Source organism: Gavia stellata, chromosome 4 (genome assembly GCF_030936135.1).
Source record: "Gavia stellata isolate bGavSte3 chromosome 4, bGavSte3.hap2, whole genome shotgun sequence".
Classification (NCBI taxonomy): Eukaryota; Metazoa; Chordata; class Aves; order Gaviiformes; family Gaviidae; genus Gavia; species Gavia stellata.
In genome coordinates, this window is record NC_082597.1 from 14,069,786 (window position 1) to 14,091,415 (window position 21,630).

General features: G+C 36.5%; 1 protein-coding gene across 1 annotated transcript in view; it reads right to left on the minus strand.

The window, feature by feature from the left end:
* The window catches only part of CCDC146 (coiled-coil domain containing 146), a 76,012-nt gene that overhangs the window by 23,000 nt on the left and 31,382 nt on the right, over positions 1-21,630 (minus strand). Inside the window, exons 2-8 of the mRNA XM_059817158.1 lie at positions 18,004-18,086; positions 13,106-13,315; positions 4,834-4,895; positions 4,137-4,306; positions 3,447-3,520; positions 1,912-2,139; positions 778-964 (exon numbers count right to left, since the gene is read on the minus strand). Of these exons, the coding sequence (XP_059673141.1) occupies positions 778-964; positions 1,912-2,139; positions 3,447-3,520; positions 4,137-4,306; positions 4,834-4,895; positions 13,106-13,315; positions 18,004-18,086 (1,014 nt within the window). The remainder of the gene's footprint in view (positions 1-777; positions 965-1,911; positions 2,140-3,446; positions 3,521-4,136; positions 4,307-4,833; positions 4,896-13,105; positions 13,316-18,003; positions 18,087-21,630) is intronic.

Consider the following 21,630-nt stretch of genomic DNA (forward strand, 5'->3'; position numbering starts at 1 on the left):
GGAAGAACCAGTGATGAGATGAAGGGAATACAAAAAAGTTACAGATGAAGTAAAATGTCAAGAAATATTTGGAAGGAGAAAAGAAAGGAAAAGTTTTGAACGGACAAGCAGAATGAGACTGCCCTTTAAAATCAGCATAGTAGAAGGCACAAAGAAAAGAGTAAACCAGTATGGAAGGAGGAATGGGTGAAATACTAATGCAGGGAGGAAATGAGGAAGGTGAAATTGGAGCGGAAAGGAAGAGAACATAGGGAATTATGTCATATCATTTAATACCAAGCTTCATATAGTGCTAGTTTCCTGGGCCCTGGAATAATGTTAAATACATTATAAATTGTTTACAGTAAGGTACAAACAACCTTCAAATTTTAAAAATATGTATCTTTTCATCATCTGGGAGTCAGGCAGAACTTGGCTCTAGTTGTCTGCTACAGATTTCTTTGATGCCAATGAGCAAGTCACTATATTATTTCACTCAGAAAATTACCATAATCCCACAGTGCTTTAAAGGAAGACACGACATCACAGTGCCAATATAATCTCCCAGTTCTCCTTGATAGGATGCTTCCACCCTAAAATCCATTTCTTAAGAATAGTCCAAATATATCTTGATGTAGTATTTTTATTACAGCCAGAGCACCTAGAAGTTTCTTTGTTAGTTATAGTGTTGTTGACACTTTTTTCCCCTTTCCCCTTTTAGGACCAGTCAAAAGATTTCATAGACAGATTTCTTACAAGAAAATTTAGAATGCTTATAATCAGTGTATTCATACAGACCTCTAACTTGAGTCTGTTATGCTGTGACTTATCTTGTTCCAAGGAATCATAAATCATATTCAGTTGTAACTCCATCTTTTTTAAATTTCTTAGTTCTCTGTCTTTCTGTGTTTGTTTGTGAATGAGAATATCATGTTGCTTTTTTTTCTCCAAGACACATTTATTTAAATTATCTTCCAGAGCTTCTCTATATAGATAGACACAGAATTTTAGAAACAGGTAACTTCACCAAGACATATATGCAAACAGGTATGATAATTTTAATGGGGTTTGAGTACTGCATCATTACAGCTGAGCAGCAAGATAAACTCATAAAGTACAGACACAAATTACCTAAAAAGGTAGCATTTTTATAACCTTAATCAATTATAATATTCCTAACGATGTCAATGATGTCTCACAGTCTGTTCTAAATGTGCTAAAAAATCCAGAGGAACTATTACTTGTAAGAAGAAAACATGTTTTTTTAGTATGAGGGAATATTCACATGTTCACTTCACTCAAACACTTCAATTTAAAGTGCCACTATCCTTTAACAGAAAACTTTAAAGGCAAAAGCATTGTTGCTGAGTGTATGGCCATGATTACAACTATACATCTTCCTCTGCAAAGAAGGAATCATTTGAAGCTTGCAATCAACCTAACAGTTTATTTTATTTTTACCAAGTATATATAAGCTCATAATTCAAGGGAACATTGAAGACGTCAGTAACCAGTCCCCACTGAAATTCAGGAGTATGTGGGTGCAGAAATCTATAATCCTCATTTGAAAATGAAAATACTGACATATATTTTCTTTCTCAATTTACTTTCTGTGGGTTACACAGAAAAAAATATATTTTCACTGGAGAGAGAAACCCTCTAAAAGATTTCTCTTTCAGAGCAAAATCCAGTTTCACTCTCCCAGGATTTTATCAAATGCTTATGCTTTTTGATGTTGTTCTTCAAGCCAGATCCTAGATTCCAGTAGTTTATATAAACATTTCTGAAGTCAAAAACAAGCCTGATGATAATTTCTAGTCTGCACTGGTTGCAGCACAGAACTTGAAAACATAAGCAATACAGCAGAAAAAAGATCTTTGAGAACAGAGAATTGTTCACTCATACTACATGGCTTATGTCTACTACTCTAACCTGTCTAATAGGACTGCTGATTCCTTCTCTCTGCTAATTTCTAGTAATCTTGTCAAAGCAATGCATTCTCCTTCTTTGCTTTCTAGCAAAATTTTTTTCCCATCCAATTCCTTCATTACATCTTCTCTTTCTTGCAAAATCTCTTCGGTCCTTTTTTTAATGGCTTTCAGGGTATCATTCAACTCTTCTATTTGGTCATTAAGGGCTTCTTTCTTCTTCTCTGCATCGCTGTGGATATATTTTAACAAAACAGTAGGGGTTCACATTTCCACATGCATATTTAAATGGCAAAATGTAAGTTGCCAGTTTTCATGGACACACAAAATCATTTCAACACCACAACCATCTACATTACATGTTTAAAAGCAGACTACATACAGTGGTAATCTTCAAATGCCAATACAGTTCAACAATAAAATTGAAGACGGCCATGGGACTAATAGGGAGCTTAGCACCATGACAGTATTAAAAAGACTTGTAGTAAACTGATTTCTGTCAAAATTGCTAGGTACACAGGTGTGACACTTCTAAATATTATTTCCAAGGCTGGAAACTCTAGTTAGTTCATTCTGTGACGCAACACAAGTAGAAAGACTCATTTAAATGCTTCATTAATAACAACAATCTATACAATGTATTAGCTTTTTTACATTGCTTCTCTGTAACACTAAGGGAAAAACTTCTTTAATTTATGATAGCAGAGTTGCATTAAGCAGAGTAGTGAGTAAAACATAGAAGACAACCATTATACGAGTTTTAAAACTGAGAAATCTAACATAGTCAAACAGTTTCTATATTACAAATAGGGACTGCAAGCAGGAGACACAAAAACTTCAGTGTAATCCTGTGCCAGAATAGGGTACAAAAACCATCATTCATCTGGAAGGCACTTGGATCCCTGAGTAACCTGGCTGAAACTGCACAGTACTAATTAGATTTTATACATACAGAAAGCAGCATGTCATGTGTCAGGGGAGAAAAAACTCAGCTATGCAAAACAGAGAAAGAAAAGGCTGGCTACTGGCTTACATTTTCCCATTTGAAATATTAGAGACCAGAATTCACATCAGGAGCTTACAGCAAAGCACCTCTGATTAAAAAACTGGTACAGAAGTATCAAGGGAGGATGGTTATTTAGCTCAGGCCAGACTTAGTTGTGAAAGCTTCTAGTTTCGCTGAGGCCAATAGAGATAAACTAATACACAGTCACTGAGGCCTAGAAACTGTAAAAAAGCCCAATCACTAGATTACACAGTAACATTATTTTCCATGCATAGTAATGCAGCACAGTAAGATAGTTAAGCAATTTTGGATCAAGCTTTTTTCTAAATTTTTCTGTTGTACTTAAATTTACAATGTTTCACTGCATAGGCTGTATTTGTCAGTACAGTGCATGGATTGTAAGTGGATTATAGACGTTTTTAAAAAATATTGATCCTAATTTTAATCAACAACTATACTCAACTGTCTCTGTAACAAATGGATGAAAGTAAGTTATACATATATATTAAAAATAATAATTATTAAAAGCATACATTTTTTTCCAATTCATCTTTGCAGTTTCTTTTCCAAGTTGTGCTGGAACACCAAGGATCTCAACTAGCTCATCCTAGTGACAAAACAGAAAGGTTAGATTAATAGCCTCAAAATCTGGTGAGATTTCATATTCATCTAGAACTGCTGTGAAAATGGGCAGGAAACATATTTTCGAATTACTTGAGTTTGTCCCAGGGAATTGTAGCTGCTACTTTTGAAATTAACGATTGATATTTACCATTTCATTATGTCTGCAAGATAAAAATTATGCTTGATTATTATTAATGCATCTGATTATGTTCTCTATACCATGGAAAGGAAACTGGCAAAGACCTGGGTATGTTTTTTAATTCTCAGCATAAATCTGCATTAGCTTGGATCTGAGCATACTTTAGAGCAGCCTACAATAAGACAACATAGCAAACATGTCATTATAGAAACCATTTTTTAATCAAAAGCATGACTATTATTATTTCCTAAAGGAGTAATAATGGATATGGCACAGCAGCATGTTTCACGCCTTTTGAAAAATGATGTAATATAAAATGTAATGCCATCTAATGAATTTGGAATGACAAACAACATCCAGAAGATTCACCGTTTCCTTGGACAAAGCATGTACCCATATACACATACGTGCACACACACACAGAGCTATACATACACACACACAATTAGTTTTGTGTTACTTTTAAATTAGCCTGCTTCTCCAGAAGTTTTTCCATTTCCTTCTTATCTATTAGCATCAGCTTTTGCTTCGATGAAACACCTTCCTTTATTGCATTAATTTCTGCTTTCCTTTGGATTACTTCTTTGCAGAGCTCATCACAGTTTTCTTTCAACTGTTTAATTTTTTTATCTGCTTCCTTTAAAAATGAAGTAAAAGATCAGATTATTTTTATTTTCCCTTTTACATTTTGCAAACTTGTGATATTACAGCATCATTAACACTGGATGATGATAACGTCTTTTACAACAAGGTATGAAATATAATTTTTTCTATCAATAACCAGCAGAATTTTATTTCCAACAAAACCACATATATTAATCAGGATTTATGACTGCAAATGTATTTTCCACACTCACATCCTAGAACCAAAAACTGCAGCTATCTTTACATGCAATATCCATTTGCAGTAAAAAATTTTCTTGAGTTAACTCAAGAAAATCCAGATCTTTTCTGAATCAGATATTCATTGCTTGCCCTACAGTTATCAAACCTTAATGATATAATATAGCTGCTCCTATAAAATCGACCTCTTGATTTTTCTATGTACTCCAGATTTTAAATAAACTCTAGAGCTACACACTGTGAAAACATTTTCATTGATGGTTTTGTATGTTAGCTGACAGAACATAAAACATGGATTTTCTCATTCTTAGTACTTACCCTTTGTTTGGGAATTCTTTCATATTCGTTTTCCAGAAGTCTTTTTTCTTCTTGCAAACTACAGAAACATCAAAACAGAGCTAAATATATTAGTAGTATAATAAGTATTACTATAATACAGTAAATGGTAAAAAAGTATGGAAGCCTATCTTGTGTTAGACTAAAATGTGTGGTGAATTATCATCAGGGACAATTGAAAGTTGTCCAGATTTAAAGGAAGGTTGCTGACTGGTAACTGGAAGTCCTGGAAGACAGGTCATACATATGCAGGTTTTTTCTACAGTGCACACATCTAAATTTTTGAACCTGATTCTTCTTAGTCTTACCACCTCCTGCAGGGATGCATTTATGCCTCATTCACCCTTGTCTTTACACTAGCAGAGTGTAACAGGTCAGATGGCACCCTACACGACAGTTCCTCCCAACCTCAGAAAACAAAATTTTAACATGGAACTGAGATGATGTGAAAGAGGAGGTGGGTTGTAAATATCCAGAGACATCACACATCAAAGAAAGTGCAGTAGCTAGTGAGAAACTTTTTTGTTCCTTTGAATGATTGCTCATGCACACATTCACACTGTAAACAACTGTAAGTGAAGCTCCTCAAATCTGAACAGGCTCCTGTGAAAAAACCAGCCTGACAAGTGACAGGGGATGTAGACTAAGTCAACAGGGTACCGTAGAAAACTAAACTGAATAGCCATGGTGATCTTAACCTATATCCAAAACTATGTTGCAATTTAATTTCAGGCAACAATAGAAAGAGATGCCAAAGGAGGAAAGAAGGAGGAAAGGAAAAATTAGGAAAGCTCTTAGATCTTCTGGGTTTATTTTTAGTAATGTTGCCCTGAGAAAGATGAAGGAGCGACTACAAAAGTGAAGCTGAACCAACAAGCTTGTTACATTTACACCAAGCTTCTTGGTGGCGGGTAGGTAAATACTGCCAAATATAAAAAATTAGCCCTAGTGAAGAAATACATCAAAATACATCCCCAGTGCATGCAGGGAACAATTCTGCACCTATAGGAGGTAAATGGGCTACAGCAGTCTGCATGCCATCACAACCAAACTGAACTTAATTAAGTCCTTGGGCTACTGGCTGGGAACAAGGAGGCAGGTTCTTGCAATATAATTAGTACCTATCATGACATTTCTGAGTCTCATGCTATAAAGGAGTAAAGATTGCAACTGGGGAATAGGTGGAACAGCCAAATCCTCTGTCCCAGATATAGCAAAGAATCAACTTCAGCACTTAAATTTGTGTTTGTAACTCCAGCAGGAGGATGTGCTGGTCAGGCTTCCTTGAGACTCAGGGCAGTCTGTTAGAATAAATAACTCTTTAAATAACGGGAGTATTAACAGAAGGGGACAGGCTTTCGTGAGATAGCTGTATCAGAGCTATAAACTATGGCAAGGGAGTCCTGGGGCAGCCCCATCTACCCAAAGCAGCTATTACAGTTGCCTCTGAATGTGCTTCATACAGAAGAAAGGCAGCTGACTGGTATTTCTTTTTTTCTCTGAAACCTTTCAGCAGCAGCCTAAGACTTTGCATGGTGGTGGTGGTTCAGATTTCGGAAGGTGATGGTCATGGGGAGAGAGATCAGTCTCCTAGCAGCCAGCCTCATGGAGGACTCTCCCTAGGGTCTTGTGTTCAATTCTTTAACAATGCTGATTTAAGGTTCCTCCCTCCCCAATAAATTGTTTCTTGTCTTTTGATCCTCCAACAAAAGGAGCAAAGTTTATACCTGGAAGCCTCAGGCAACATCTTTCCAGGCAAGGAAAGAAAACAGTCAAAAAAAGAGAACTGAGTTGGTGGTGTTGCAATCCAAAAAAAAAAAAAAAAAAAAAAAATCATGAAGAATAAGCTCTAGCTCAGATGAACAGCAAAGAGAAAAGAAAGGCAGAGAGTAGATGTTGTTGATTTACAGCATGTATGTATATTTGTATGGGCAGACTACAAGTATGCCTCTATGGGACTGGTAAATGTAAAAACTAATTTGAATGCCAGAGTGTTTGAACACCCACAAAGTGAATGAGTGTACAAACAATGTTTCAAAGAAAAAAGCTGAATTTACATCAGTCATCCTCAAAAACTGATAAAATGAATTATAAAAAAAAGTTCTATTGCAAAACCTATTATAACTTAAGAAATTGCACAGAAGTGTGAAAGACAGACGCAGGAGTATTTTGCAGCTGTGCAGTACAAGTACATCTGAGTAGAAGGAAACACCATAAGGTGATTTTTTCTTTGCCACAATGGAGCTCAGGAACTACTCCTTTTATGTTCCACTGTTTAAAGTCAATGAGGGAGAGCACAGGGATCAAACTGCATTGAAAACTGAGCTACGTCGATTCTGTGGTAGCAGCTTTGGTCTGCTCCTGTGTACTGTGCCCATGAGTTACAACTGAGTCCTAATACATTGTGTTGGAACGACACGTGGGTCAAACAAAATATTTTCACTTACCAACAGGTTGTCTAAATGTATAAATAAGTTAATAAGGGCAATTCATATTCCCAACACATTTGGGCAGGATTCCTAGTTGGACTTCTTGGGACTGGCATAATCACACTAATTATAATGAACGTCCACTCTGCACAAATACCCATAACTGTTTGACTGCCACAAAACCAGATTAAATAAGTCCCGTGCAAACATTAAAGAGGTACTGCATTGCTCGTCATCAGTCCATGCTGTGCCCTCTTTAATATCATGCCAGATGATCAAAAGAGCAATCCCAAAAATCAGGAGGGAGAGCAAAGTTGACACTGGTTTTTTTTTGTCACATTCCTCACTCATGAGCACAGATTCCTGTGGAGCCATTCCAGTTTCACAACAAAGACTTGTAAAACGATTTGAACACCTCATTTTCTGTGACATAAACAGAGGCAACACTGAACGGCACTGAACGACCAACTACTTGCACACAAAAAACACTGAAGGTGTGAAAAGAAAAAGGAGGTAAAAGAAAGAAGTTAAAACTCTCCCTTTTGAGCAATGAGTTTGATCCAGCTGCGCATATGCAAAAGTTAGACAGGTACCCCTATGCTAACATTCCCAGGCTTCCTTACTGTCAGGCATAAAAACAGGAACTGCCAAAGGGCAAGTCATCTGACATCCCAGGTACCTATTTTAGGAAGAGATAAATTACCGGTTGAAGATAATGTATTTCTCTCCATTGACTGTAAAGGGAGACCAGGAAGGTTAATTCAGATTAAGAAATTAAATAAGACTCTTCAAAGTTTTTAAGTTCAGTCTCTGATTTAATAGTTATATGGACACAGAAGCTTAATGTAAGGTAAGCAGAGAAAATTTCTATTTAGACTTATGGACATATGGACATCAGCCTCGTGACTGCCTATAAAATACTTAGACACCAATCACAACAACAAACAAAATAGCTGCAACTGGCACTAGGTACTTTTAATTCCCATTGTTTTATAGACCTTCTTTGATGAGTGTATTTTTCAACATCATGTGGGTTTTATTATTATCATTATTATACCTTTAACAACATACGTAATGAAAAGAAGATGAAACTCTTAAGTTTTAGCTTTAATGTTTGCAAATGTTTCTCACATTGCTTTACTTATTTACATGAAGTTTAATAGCAGTACTGTACATGAAAAACTATCATGGATGCAAAGGTAATGAGTTAAAAAAAAAAAAAGCACTTGGAAAATTGGACCATTAATGAAAATACATTCCAGACTTTTCCCTGAGAGATGTCTACAGCTGCAAACTGACACAGAAATAAAAAGATTAAGTCAGAGAGATTAAGAAATGTGGTGGTAGTTGTCAACAGAGGTCCATTTCAGTTCCTCAGCTCACAAAATAGCCAGAACATTGTTTTTACGAATCCCATCATGCAAGAAAGCGAACTCCTTCAGCTACTCTGACATATAGTTGGGATTGCTGAGGAATCCATAGAAGGTGTTCAGCACCTCACAACTAAAATCTAGCGACCACAAGTAGAAGATATCACATCTGACAAGCTGCCAGCATGAGATGCCTGTAAGGCTCTTCACTGTGCTTAGTTTGTATGTACCAGAGAATGCAGTCACAAGACTAGCTGATAACAACTTCAGCTGTAACTCAATTTATTTTACTTATGACTTGCAATTCTTTACTAGAAAAACTATGGACAAAAGCTTAACTTTTCACTTTTTAATTATTGAGTGACTAATCCTGAAATAATTACAAGCATTGAAATCATTTTCCATATTTGCAATGCTTCTACAAGGACAAACTCAGTTTTGCAATCCTGACTTGCATGCAACAGCATGTAGTACTTCAGTGAATAGCCATTTTGTTACCTGCCCAAATGACTGTGAGGGCTGTAGATTGGACCTAGGCTTTAAAAGAAAATTGTTTTGAAGAATCAGGCACCTTTAACCTCACAAACTCTTCCTATAGAAAATTTAATTTTAAATTAATTGCTTACTTTTAAATATATAGTTTAGATGATAAATTAATTTAGATTATAAATTTATTATTTTTCAATAATAAACTAGTGTTGATACTATTGCCTGACAAAAAAAAGCAGCTCTTCTTTATTTTGTCTCACAAACCAGGACACTAAGCCTCACATGGACATTAAAATGAAAAGTTTCCTCAGGCTAGAACAAATCCTTGCCAATCACATTGATCCTTTTGTAGTTCTTGTGCTAATCTGATTTTTCAGTCTATATTCTTGTTTACTGAGGCATGTTCAGTCCCAGTGATGTGAAGAAACTTCACGACTCTGAATGCAATTCTACCAGAACTGAATTGGGATCACTATTTTTCCTCTGACTTTATTACACTTGACTACTAGTTTTTGAGAGGAAGAATACTCCTGGAGACAGCTCTGACTTTGGGCAGTGACCCAGATGTTATAACCTCGGTAAAATCCTTCCAACTGTTGTTCCCCTCCTGTGCTGAGCACACAGACAGACACACTAGCAACGAACCCGGTACAACCGTACAGCAGAACAGAAATACAAACCAGAAGAGGAGGGACACACTGACAGTGGGGGTACACCACACCCATGCAATCACCCTCCAGGTGATTTGCCTGACAGCTAAAGTGTATCAGAGCTGCTTCTGAATACCTCATGTACCTATTCAAGCTATGAAAAAAGTCACAAAATTTCTGAAAACCTGCTGATACTACAGTACTGAAAGCAATTTAAATTTACTCTTGGAATGTTGAATACTCATTGGAACAATAAAGAATTAAAACAGAAGATGAATCATCACCTTCAGCTGTTGAAAAAGGTATCTGATCTGGAAAAAAAAATTGTTTACAGAGGCAAGCAAATAGGAAATGAAATATGGAAAAGAGAACATAGAATACTAAGGAACCTTGAGACAAAAAATAACTTTGCCAATGTGGTATATCTATATGACTCTTCAAGAGAAAAAGTTTACTGTTGTCAGATTTGAACCTGGGTGCAAAAAGGGTGCTAAGTGCCCTTAGCTAGCAGAGAAAGTGAAGTAGTGAGGCACGAAGTAAAGGCAGCAGAGACTAGAGAGATGCTTCAGAAACAGAAAGGCTTCCAGAAACAGGGAAGCAGAAGATCTGCAGAGGTTCTCTCTCACTTCCAGCTCAGCAGTATTTTTGAGTAGATAAGATCCAAGATTTCTGAGAAAAGGATAAAGCAATAGATAAGAGACACAGATATTCCCTTCAAAAGCTTTCCCCCTCCATGTTCCCCTCCCGCTATACATAAGAAGGTAAATAAGCAATATGTTTGTTTTCAGACTAAACAGCATTAGTCATAATTCCCAAAGAGAAGTTCACTTGTAAGTGCCAAGCACAGCTGGGACTGTATTAACACAGTTGGACAACAAGGGAAACTGTGCTCCAGAGAGATCAAGGGCCAAGAGTGGTTGGACCATGAGCTTCTATTCTTCTAAGAAATGAAGGAAACCAAGCAGGCACCTAACAGCAAACTTACAATATCTGTGATGCAGCTTCCCCTCTGTCTGTGACACCGCCCATGCACATAGGTATTTCAAAAGACATCACTTTATTATTTGTATAAAACCATCAGGCATACAGATCTTCATCTTACATCAGTGTCACTATTAGATCACCTGCTACTCACACCACTATTCTGGACATATATTTTCCCTGCCTTCCACAGGTACCAAACCCATCCCTTCTTTACAAACATGCATTCACATCCATTATCTGTTGTTCTTCATAGCTCATTTCTCATTTCCCCACTACATTCATTCATCTGTTCCCCACAGTCCTGTTCATTCTACACTACTCCAACATTAAAATCTCTCTCATTTCTGGAGAGCAGTATGCTGTCTCCCAATAAACAAATCCACACATAACCAAGGCACATCCTCCTCACTCCATACCCACAACACGCATAAGACCCAATGCTACCACCAGGCATGGAAGAGATTCCAAACAAGGAACTAAATAATCTGTAGCCCTTTGGTTTAAAAAGTTGACAAATTAGGGGGAGGGGGGTACAAAAGAGATCTATCAAACCATCCTGCAGCAGTGAAAATGAGGAGAGGATCAGATGTTCACTATCTCATCCAATACAAGAACTGCAGGGCATGAAACGAAGCTGGTAGGAGCCAGGCGCAAGAAAGAAAGGAGGTGGCAGTTCTAGTGCAGTTAAACTGTGGAACTTGTTGCCCGGAGTGTTGCAATGCCAGAAGTTTATATAGTTGAGGAGGAGACAGGGGAAGTTCAAGGAAGAGGGGTCAACTGAGGATTCCTAAATACAGAGGACTGTATTTGGCTCATGAAACCCCTGCATCACAAATGGCTGGGGGCTGCACTTTTAGTCGCTGTTAGATACTGCGCCATATGGACCTCTGGTCAGACTGTACAGCTGGTTTTGATCTCATGCAATACATAAGACCAAACAGAGGAAGTTTCTCATTAAAGTGAAAGAACATTTTTCACAGTATGACTGACCAAAAAAGTGTATTTTTAATCTGCAAGATAGGATATTCAATTCATATATTAGAATTAATACAGTAAATGTGCAAGGGTAATCGAAACAATATTTAAACTGTGTTTTCTGTAGGACAGAAATCTCCTTTTGACTAGAGGTAGAAAACAGAGTATGAGTAAATATCCCGTAAACATATAAAACCCCATCATTTTTTGGAAAAGTGATGCAAAATCAATGAAAAATGTTCATAAGATATGAGGACAAATGGGTAAAAAGCATGATATTTTGAAAAGCTCATTTCTGGACTGCTTGGAAATTGCAATAAATTCTGTATTTAATAATTATTTCAGGAAACTTCATGTTGCTTAGTTATCTCATAGCAAATAATTTTTTCCAGATGCTTTCCATGTTTCTTTATTTCTCCCACTCCCAATTTGCTTCTTTCTCAAGTTTCTTTCTCTCTTAGAGCAAACATTTGGCTCTAAAAAAAAAAAAAATCAAGAAAGAACTGCCAGAAAAATCTGCTCTGTGCAGTTTGTACAGTGCCCCTGCTCTCCTTGCAGAAAAATAGTTTTAACTGCTGAGCTGCTGACATTATTTATTTGGATTTATATACACCAACTACACTACAGCTGGACTGAAGATGAGTAAAAATAGCAAGCACCCCACAAAATGAAAATATGAGTTCATTTCCATAGGTACTATTTTTAAAAATGCAATAGCACTGTTTGTAATTTTACTAGAAAAGCTTTAAGTACAATACAATCATATATGCAGATAATTAAAATATACACAATATCAAGCTTATTCTGGACTTTTTTCCTTTTATAGAAATGACGAATATTCACTTCTTTCACAGCAAATTTCTCATTTTTCTGACATGAGAAATGACACGACAAGTACGTTAAATACCTGGATAGAAAAAGCTGAATAAATTGTGCTTCTGATGTTAAAAATAGCATTGGGTCTATTTATGACACTGTTTCCATAAAATCCCAGTCACCAGGTCTCTGGGACACTTTAATAATATGTATTAAAGGTGTCCTAGACTAGAATTGTTCCTGTTAATTTTGCCTACCTAAACATTAATCATGCAATGTAGTAAATTTTAAACAGCATTTCAAAGGACACCGTAGCATGTTCTAAAATTAAAATAATCTACAAATCTTGCACCAGGGTAATTTTATTCATCATTGAAATGTTGCTGTTACTAGGGAAAGTTTGTGGCAATTTGTTTAACAACAGCCATCAAGAAATCTGTCCATGTAAGATGGAGAGGAGATTGAATTATATTCTACGTTATTATCTTTCTAGATAAGCTATGATAAAATTAGCGGTCTTTGACCACTATCACCTACCATTCCATTTTGAACTGAATTTCATACTCTCTCTCTTTAACAGCATTGTATTCGTTTTGGCAACTAAGGAGTTGTTGCCTTATTCGGGAAACTTCACTGGAGGATTCTTCAGGGAACAGTTCTGCTTTTTCCAGTTCATGTTGCTGTTGTTCCAGTTCTACACTAAGACGTTTGGCTTCCTGCAACAGCTGGATCTCAGATTCCTGTAAACTATATCAAATAGAAAAAATTAGAACTAGGCAATAAGAAGCAGAAGTTTGTATTTATAATATTTAATTCAAGGTTTTCAAGATGAGATGGGATTAAGTCTTGAATCTGGTCTGACCTCCTAGTCCACCCTGCCTTGAACAGGAGGTTGGACCAGAGGCCTCCTGAGGTCTGTTCAAACCTGAATTATCCTATGGTGCCATGAAAGCAGTGGAATCTGAAGAGGGTTTTTTTCTGCATACCTAGAGTTGGAGTAGGATTCATCTAATCTAATTTTAACCAGATGAAAGATGGTTAATTAGTCTAATTTATTTGTCTAGCACCTCCTAGAGCCAGTGAAGGGACAGGGAATCCATTTTATCCTAAGAAGTGCCAAAGGCTAGATCTGAATCAGCATGGAGTTCTTAGTAAATACCAGGACACCTACCCAGTGCTGAACTGCATGTTGCTATTGCTGTAGTGTTACCAGTATGTGAAGTAACTAATTTAATGGTATACAAGCTGCAAATACATTTGTGGACTTCTGTGGAAACTTATTATAAGGCTTGTAGACATGATCAGTTATCTGATCTGACTTGTATCACCCAAGTCTAGCTTCACAGAAACAACAAACTGTAATATTCTGTCAATGTTATGAAACCGGTATTCACAATATACTTGGGAACCTATGTGGTGATAGCTGAATAACAGATCTTAAAGGCTGTTAGTAAAAAACATTGATGATTATGGAAAAGTCTTAAAGGAAACTACAGTATCAAAACTCTTATACAATGCACAACATATAAACCTATTCTTTATGCTATAAAAATCATTGTGTATGCCTTCTCAATATTACTACTTTATAAATTTTGCTTAACGGTATACTAAAATTAGTCACAAATGATGTGGAAGAATAAAGAATGCTATCACCTGCCTTCTATTAATTAAAAATATAATTCAATTTAATAATTTTTAAAACAAAGGAATTTAGAATCTTTCGTATTGAGAAACTCTGTACATAAATTTTAGCTCAAAGATGACATTTATGGTTTAGCAACAAAACCAAAATTACATATCACACTGAAGAATAGAGTTGAGATGGTAACTATAAAAATACAAAATATACAACTGACTATACTGCATAAACATAGGTGAAATAATACAGCAGAAAAAGTTTTGTTTTATGTAACATTTTTACTTAGATAACCACTTCCTTTTTAAACCAGAAAATAAGAAAACCACAGACTTCAACAGGAAACAAGAGTGCGCCTTTATCACGAACAAATAACTTCATGTGTGATGAATTTACATAGTAACTTTTTAAAGGAAAAATAAATTGAAAATAGAATTGGTTGCAGTAATACACATTCATTTCAAACATGATTCTTACATAGAACATAAATTTTACATAAAATTACATAAGACCATAAGTTCTTCCATAAAACCAAAATTCTTAGTATGGATTTTTTTCAAGATAATAAAAAGATAAAAATGGAATAAGAACTGAGTGTTGAATCTAGACCAGATCTTGCTCACTATAGTTGCCAACAGTATTTTTTCATGTGAAGATGTAAATTTAATTGAAGACAATGAAGAAATAACTGGACATCTACACAATGTACACATCTAGAATCACATGGGTGCAAAAGTAGGCTAGCCAAGTCTGATGTGGAAGCTTTTGAATTTGTGAAGTGATTAATAATTTAACATAGGCTTAAGAAGATGAGATTCACAAACTGTCAATGAACTATCATTATTACCTGACTTTCTTACAGCTTGGTGTATCAGAATATTCATATTAGGGTCCTAAATTGAGATCCTAAGAATTAAAATTTACAACTTGACCACATCATTGTGTGACCAAAGGGGTTTTTAGGAGCCAAATAGGAGCTCAGGTACATCAGCTTTAGATGCAGTCTCACTGCAAAGTGGATGGGTGAGACAGCACCAGAATGGGATGACAGCCTGTTCCCAAAATTTCAGCTGTGCAGCAAACATAAATGTAAAAGCACATAACACTTTGAAGAAATATATCAGAGATGTTATCTGCCAGGTGACATCTCTCAGCTTTTCAGAATGCCAAATTGTGCAAAACTGAAACCAAGAAATAAAGGACTTTTTACCACTAAACAAAGGACCACACTAGAAACTTATAACTCAGTGTACTCTAGCAATAGCCTTGGAAATTATCTTCATACAGACTAGTTGTATTCATCATATTAGACAAATTTGTATTGTATATCAGAGAGATCAGTTGCAATCATTTGACACAGCTGTCACAGGGATCTATGCTGCTTAAGGTGCATAAAACTTTCTCCTTGAGATTTTTGTATGAGACTAAAGGAAAGAAGAACACACAAAGCTTGAAGACCTCAATCAGCATCATTTGTTTCCACATGGCATTGTAACAGCACTGAGACAGATGGAGATTAATTGGGAGAGAGATTAAATTCAAATATAATAAGTGAAAAAATAAGTTCTTGATCCACAGAACTGTACTGCATATGTGAGGGTGAAGAACTAAAAATTAAAAAGTGGTATTGATTCTGTGAATGGTTCACTGCAGGAGAAGAGTATACACACACAATGAACCTCTGATCAGGACTCTCTTTATAGCCAACGGAGAAAACCAGACACTTGCAGACATCTGTATAAAGAGGAAGTGTGTGGTCCCTATTTCTTTCTATTGACCGTTAAGGGACTCTAGATACCTAGTTCAGATATGCATGTCCACTGATGTTAACATATGGACAAGTGAATCCCACTTCGGTGTCTGAAAAATCCTTAAAATATACTGGAGATCACGATCAATTTTTGGTAATTGATTTCCCTTGCTTTCTTTTAGCAGTAAGAGAAATTTATCTGTGGGAAATAGTACTCGTTCATGCATTGGTGGTTTGCTTTGACACATGACTACATCTAAGTAAAGAATGTAACATGATCCTCTCCAATCGACTTTCTTACAGAAGTATGGCAATTTCATATTCTTATCAGAACCATGAAATGAATGAGAGATGTAATCTACCATCTAACATTTTCATGCTTTTGGTGCATGGTGTTTACAGTAGTTTTATGTGTGACAGAAAAGACAGCTAAGTCCTGTTTTCGCTCAAGCCATATTCCACTAATTATACATACAAAGGAATTGTCTTTACATAAAAGAATGTTCTATATAGAAGAATGCTATATAAATATATAAAATAAAATATGTAGTAATATGCTTGTATTTTTTCCAACCAAAGACTGGTTTCAAACTAACACAGGCTAAAAATCAAGTTCAGCAGCTACTGGATTTCTACTTAAACTGAGTGAACATCGGTGTGGTAGAAGCCTTCTCAATCAACTAATCCAAAACCCACATAGTATGTTGAGTTCTGAGCATTAAGAAAATGCTTCTTGCATTTTCTAGGGAGTTGGACTGGTTTAGGAGTGCTGTTTTTAATTTTGCTTCCCAAAAATATTTGCTATGCAGTAATCTGAATAAAGTCAGATTACTGTTTACAGATTCAGGGCCATATTCTAATGCCCTATTTTATTAAGATGAAACTAGAAAACTCAGCTAACCTCAAGAAAAACTGTGGTTTCAGGATTTTGGGAACCCCTTTTCAAATTACTTAGCACTTACCACTATTCAGATTGCCAGGAGGCACACCAAATCCCAGCATAACCCACGTAAGCAGTAATGACTTGAATTAGTTTTACAATCCTTAAATTAGGCTTTAGCATCAGTGACAGAACTCCATGGTTCCCTTAAAAGCAGAATTGCCATAAAGGTTTTGATGTGGACTGTCAGGGAAATTGGGCTAAAATATTGTTAATATGGTGGATATTATGATATGTATTACAGAAATATAAGAGGAGTATCATGACGCTGATTTGACTGATAATTATGGGTATACTATAAGTAATATCAAAATTCCTAGTCACAAATACTAATGTAGTATTGCAATATTTGCAATAGGACTGCTCTGTTCTGTGACAAACTGTTCACCTAGTACAACTATACTATCTCATCCCACTTCATCCCTCCATTTTCTTTTCCTTCCACTCACACATGCCCTGCCCAAACCTGGCGTTGGGCTATGAGCATGATCTCTTCTCTTCTCTCTCCTCCAGCAAGTACCGGAGCAGGGCAGACTCACAACTATTAAACCTAACTTCCGAGTTTCATTTATACTTTGAAGCTTAAGGTTCTAACCTTCTAAATTTATTATCAGTCCTGTCTAATGTGACTGTCAATATTCTCTGAGGGTAAAATTCACACCTATTTAGATGTGACAGACACTCCTTTTCCTTCTTAGAAATGATCCTTTAACTTCTTCAGTTGCTCTCTATGATGTTGGCTCAGCAGGTCAGAGTCTTTTCATACGTTAGAAAAGAAATACATTAAAAAAATTCTGGCTACATGATCTTCAAATATATCTTTATTTTAAACTTGTATATTGTCTTTTGCAGTTTGTCCTTCCCTCCATTGCTATTATTATGATGTTTATATTAAAAACAAAGATGTTGTTCAAACAAGTATTTAAACATCCCAAACTACCTTGAAACTTCCTATTAAATAATATTTTCAACCTTGTGTTCTTGTTTCCTCTTTATGAACAATCACTGTAAGAAAGCCTTAAATGATAATTAGGCTTCAGCATCAGCACAAAATTACTCTACATATGTAATGCTTTGGCTACGTAAAGTCTAAAAAAGGAATATTGTACCTTATCACAGTCTTATGCAGCAGGGTGTACTTTCCTTTCAGCTCAGCTACTCTGGTGCCTGTGATTTTTCCAGCAGAAAATAGCTATGGAAGAGAAACAGGCAGTTACGAAATCTTCTAAGCACTAGTATTTTCATTCTGCTGCAACTTTTTATAACTATAATTGGCAGCCTTTTAGTTGATACAGTCTTTGATAACATACCAAATCAAATACACAATCAAACAGACAGATGAAAAAATGCTTATTTACATAATAATTCAAAGCATAAATGTAAGAATATAAAGAATGTGTCTGTCACAACTACAGTGCTACCTGCACCACCATTTCTTCTCTGATTTTCTGTCTGTATTAACATTTCATGATAATTCTGGCATGACTTTGAACTGAGGCTCTAAGTCACCTGTTTTCCTGATTGCTTAACTGGTTCAGTTTTGGTTTATACCAGCTGGCCTGAGCAGGTGAAACTGTGGCTTTAAGTCCGGTTTGTGCTAAAGTGGTGTGTCCACAGGCAATATGGTTGCAAAAAAGAGGAGCTGGGCTCAAGCTAGATCATCCCCAGGCCACAAAACACATTGCCTTACCTGCCTGTGCAGGCCTTTGGCAAAAACCAAGAGCAAACCACTCCACATATTTACTACTAAAAAACCCGTGCGTGTGTGATGCAGCATACCCATCTCTTAGGTGATTCCTCAGGTGTCTTGAGGGCAGTAATTTGGGCCAATGAGTCAGTCCTTCTTAATATAAATTAGAAATAGGACTAGGAGCCAAATTTTGCCACTGGGAAATATCACAGCAGCAATACAATAATATCTTCTGGGATATTTCTTTAGAAAACCTTTTCTTCCCCTCTTTTGGTTACAGGTAAGGAGAACCAGGTTAAATCCAGGTAAAAAATGTAAGGAGATCTGGCTCTATAGAAGTCCATAGATAGCCTTTTGGGGCAGCAAGTCAAATCTGCAACTTTTATGGGAACCTGCCAAGAAATGTGGTTGTGCAGATCTCCTGAAATAAGAAACAAAATTAATACAGCACCAGGAAAATCCCAGAAGTCATATTTCAACCCTTATGTCTGACAAGGCCTCCAGGGAAAGGCCTTTTTCTAAGCTGAACTAAGGGCCGTTTAAGAGATTCCTGTGTGGGTTATTCTGTAGATGCCCATTTCTTGAATATCCAGGAGAAACCGTCCAGACCCAGTCCTATGGTCAAGAAGCAGGACCCAAGTGAATATGCCAGAGGAAGTATACATTTTGTTGACAGCTGTATGATTTATGTATTTTTTTAAGATCTGCTGCAAAATATTTCATGGTAGAAAAGACAATCTTTGCTGTCTGTAGCCCTGAGAAGAGGAAATCAGATCTGTCTTTCATTTGTTTGCATGAGATTAAAGATAAGCAGCTCTGAATATTTATTTTGGCATCCTCTATGATCCAGAGATACTGTTCACATAAGTTTACAATACCAACTAGCTCTTCTGTGAGAAAGAAAGTATTTCCCTATCTCAACCCATTTATTTCTTAGCCTCATATGTAGGTATAGTTGTCCTATTTGGGTTGATACCTCACTATTGTCCTTTCTCCATGCTCCTCTGATCTATACCTGTGAGTTCCAGGTTTTTTTACTGCTTAGTTTCTCACTGCAGACCTAGGCCATGTTTGACAATGTTTCCACAGAAATAAACTTACTTGTCCTTGAGGCTGTCTTCTCCTTTATATCCATAAGCTTTTTACACGTTTTACACTTAATTTCTCACTTCAGTTCAGAGCTAAGATCTCTATTCCAATAAGGCAGGTTCTATACAATTTGAAGACACGTAGCTTTGAGGACTACATAAAGACAGTCTGTATGGGTACCATAACCAGCATGTCAAACGGGGTGAGACTTCTGTGAAAAGTGTCATCACCAGATAGTTCCCATTACTGCAACTTTATTTGGAGAGCCAACAGAGAGTCAGGGCTGGGCTAACCTGATCCCAGGATATGTTATGAAAGCCCAGCACACTCTTTTCTCCAAGATTCTTGGGAAGGCAGAAGGGAAAGAAAGAGAAGAGGCAACAGCTTGAGAGGAAGAAAGAGTCACTTGTGGAAGAAGGGAGGAAAAGCCTGACCCTACTGTAGAAAAATTGTATTATTTGTGGTCATAAAACCAGATGAGGGATGATGCCCCTGATACACAGATATATAATGTTTTCAAGGCTGCCTTGCCCACTAATGTGATAGCAAGGGATATGTAAATGAAGTGAACCTCAGAAGCTATGTTAGCTCAATTAACGGATGCTCCCAGAAATTCACTGAATGCCTAGAATGGGACTAGCAATTGTTTTCCTTACACGTTTCTATCACGCTAAGGAATAGCAGATTTCCAGTCCCTGAATACATTGCTTATTGATAACTAAAATTAGGGATTGGACTGGAATGACAGTGGGTACCCACTTGGGCCTGGAACTATGGTTGTGCACAGTCAGCAGAAAATGAGTAACAGCTTTTTGCAAAAGATACTGAAAATGGGTAGGGGTCACCTTCTTTTAGAGCCACTACTCAGTGAACAGTCTAAAGGATAGAGTCTGTCTTGCTTGCCATCAGGTGGGCTGAGAACTAAACAGTTTTCCAGCTGCAAATTCCTACTAATATCTAGAATGGAATTAAAGCCGAGAAATTGATTGTACTTCCATATTCTGAAAAGGCTATTCACAGTCCTGAAGCAAACGGTCTCTTGTGGCCATGGGCATCCTCCAGCTCAACGGCAAACTACAGTAACTATTATAACAATATTTCCTGTATTGTTTCTCCTCAGAATATTTCACACTGTATTCCATAGCATAGAAATAAGCACATTTGGCCTTCTTGGCTTGTAATCACAGACCTTGCCTACCCCCTATCCATGGAGATATGCTTCTGCCTCTGATGTTCCATTCCAGATCATCTCCTCACATATCTTTTACATATTTTTATGTACAAGGACAAACATCTTACGGTGGAGAATAATATTAGCTACTAAGTTATCCTTTAGCCATCAAAATGGCATCTGGAAAACTGTAATCTAAGGGCAACAATCCAGAACAAATCTTTACTCATAAGGATAATTTTTGACTTTAAACTGACTTAAATAGGGATAGTTGCAAGAGTGAGCATTATTTCCTTAACTAATGGCTGAAACATTAAGCCTTAACATGCAACCTTCAAATGAAAACATATAGTAATTCAACTTTTGCTTTTTTTGTTTCCCTCCATTTGGCTTTTGAAGAAGCTGTTGGAGTTGGAAATGAAACCATGTCACTGACTTTATGTGTCTGTGCTTACAATGAATTTTGTCCTGAATAGTAGACACGATCTAATGGGCATTCTGGGTCTATTTACCTGTTTTTAAAAATATCTGGTATAGCTAATTACAATTAGCAACAGTAATAAATAAATTAGACTAATTGACCTGAAAGGTAAGGCTCTGAACTGCTTAGTCAGTATATGACTATAAGAAATATAGCGTAGACAATACCTTGAGTCCTGATATGCTCTTATCTGCCTGTTAATTTATTGTAAATAGTCTCCTTCCATAGGCTCTCAGACTTACTCTATTCTGAAATTAGGGAAATGGGTACTATTTCTAATAGGACCTATAAAACAGTATACTGTA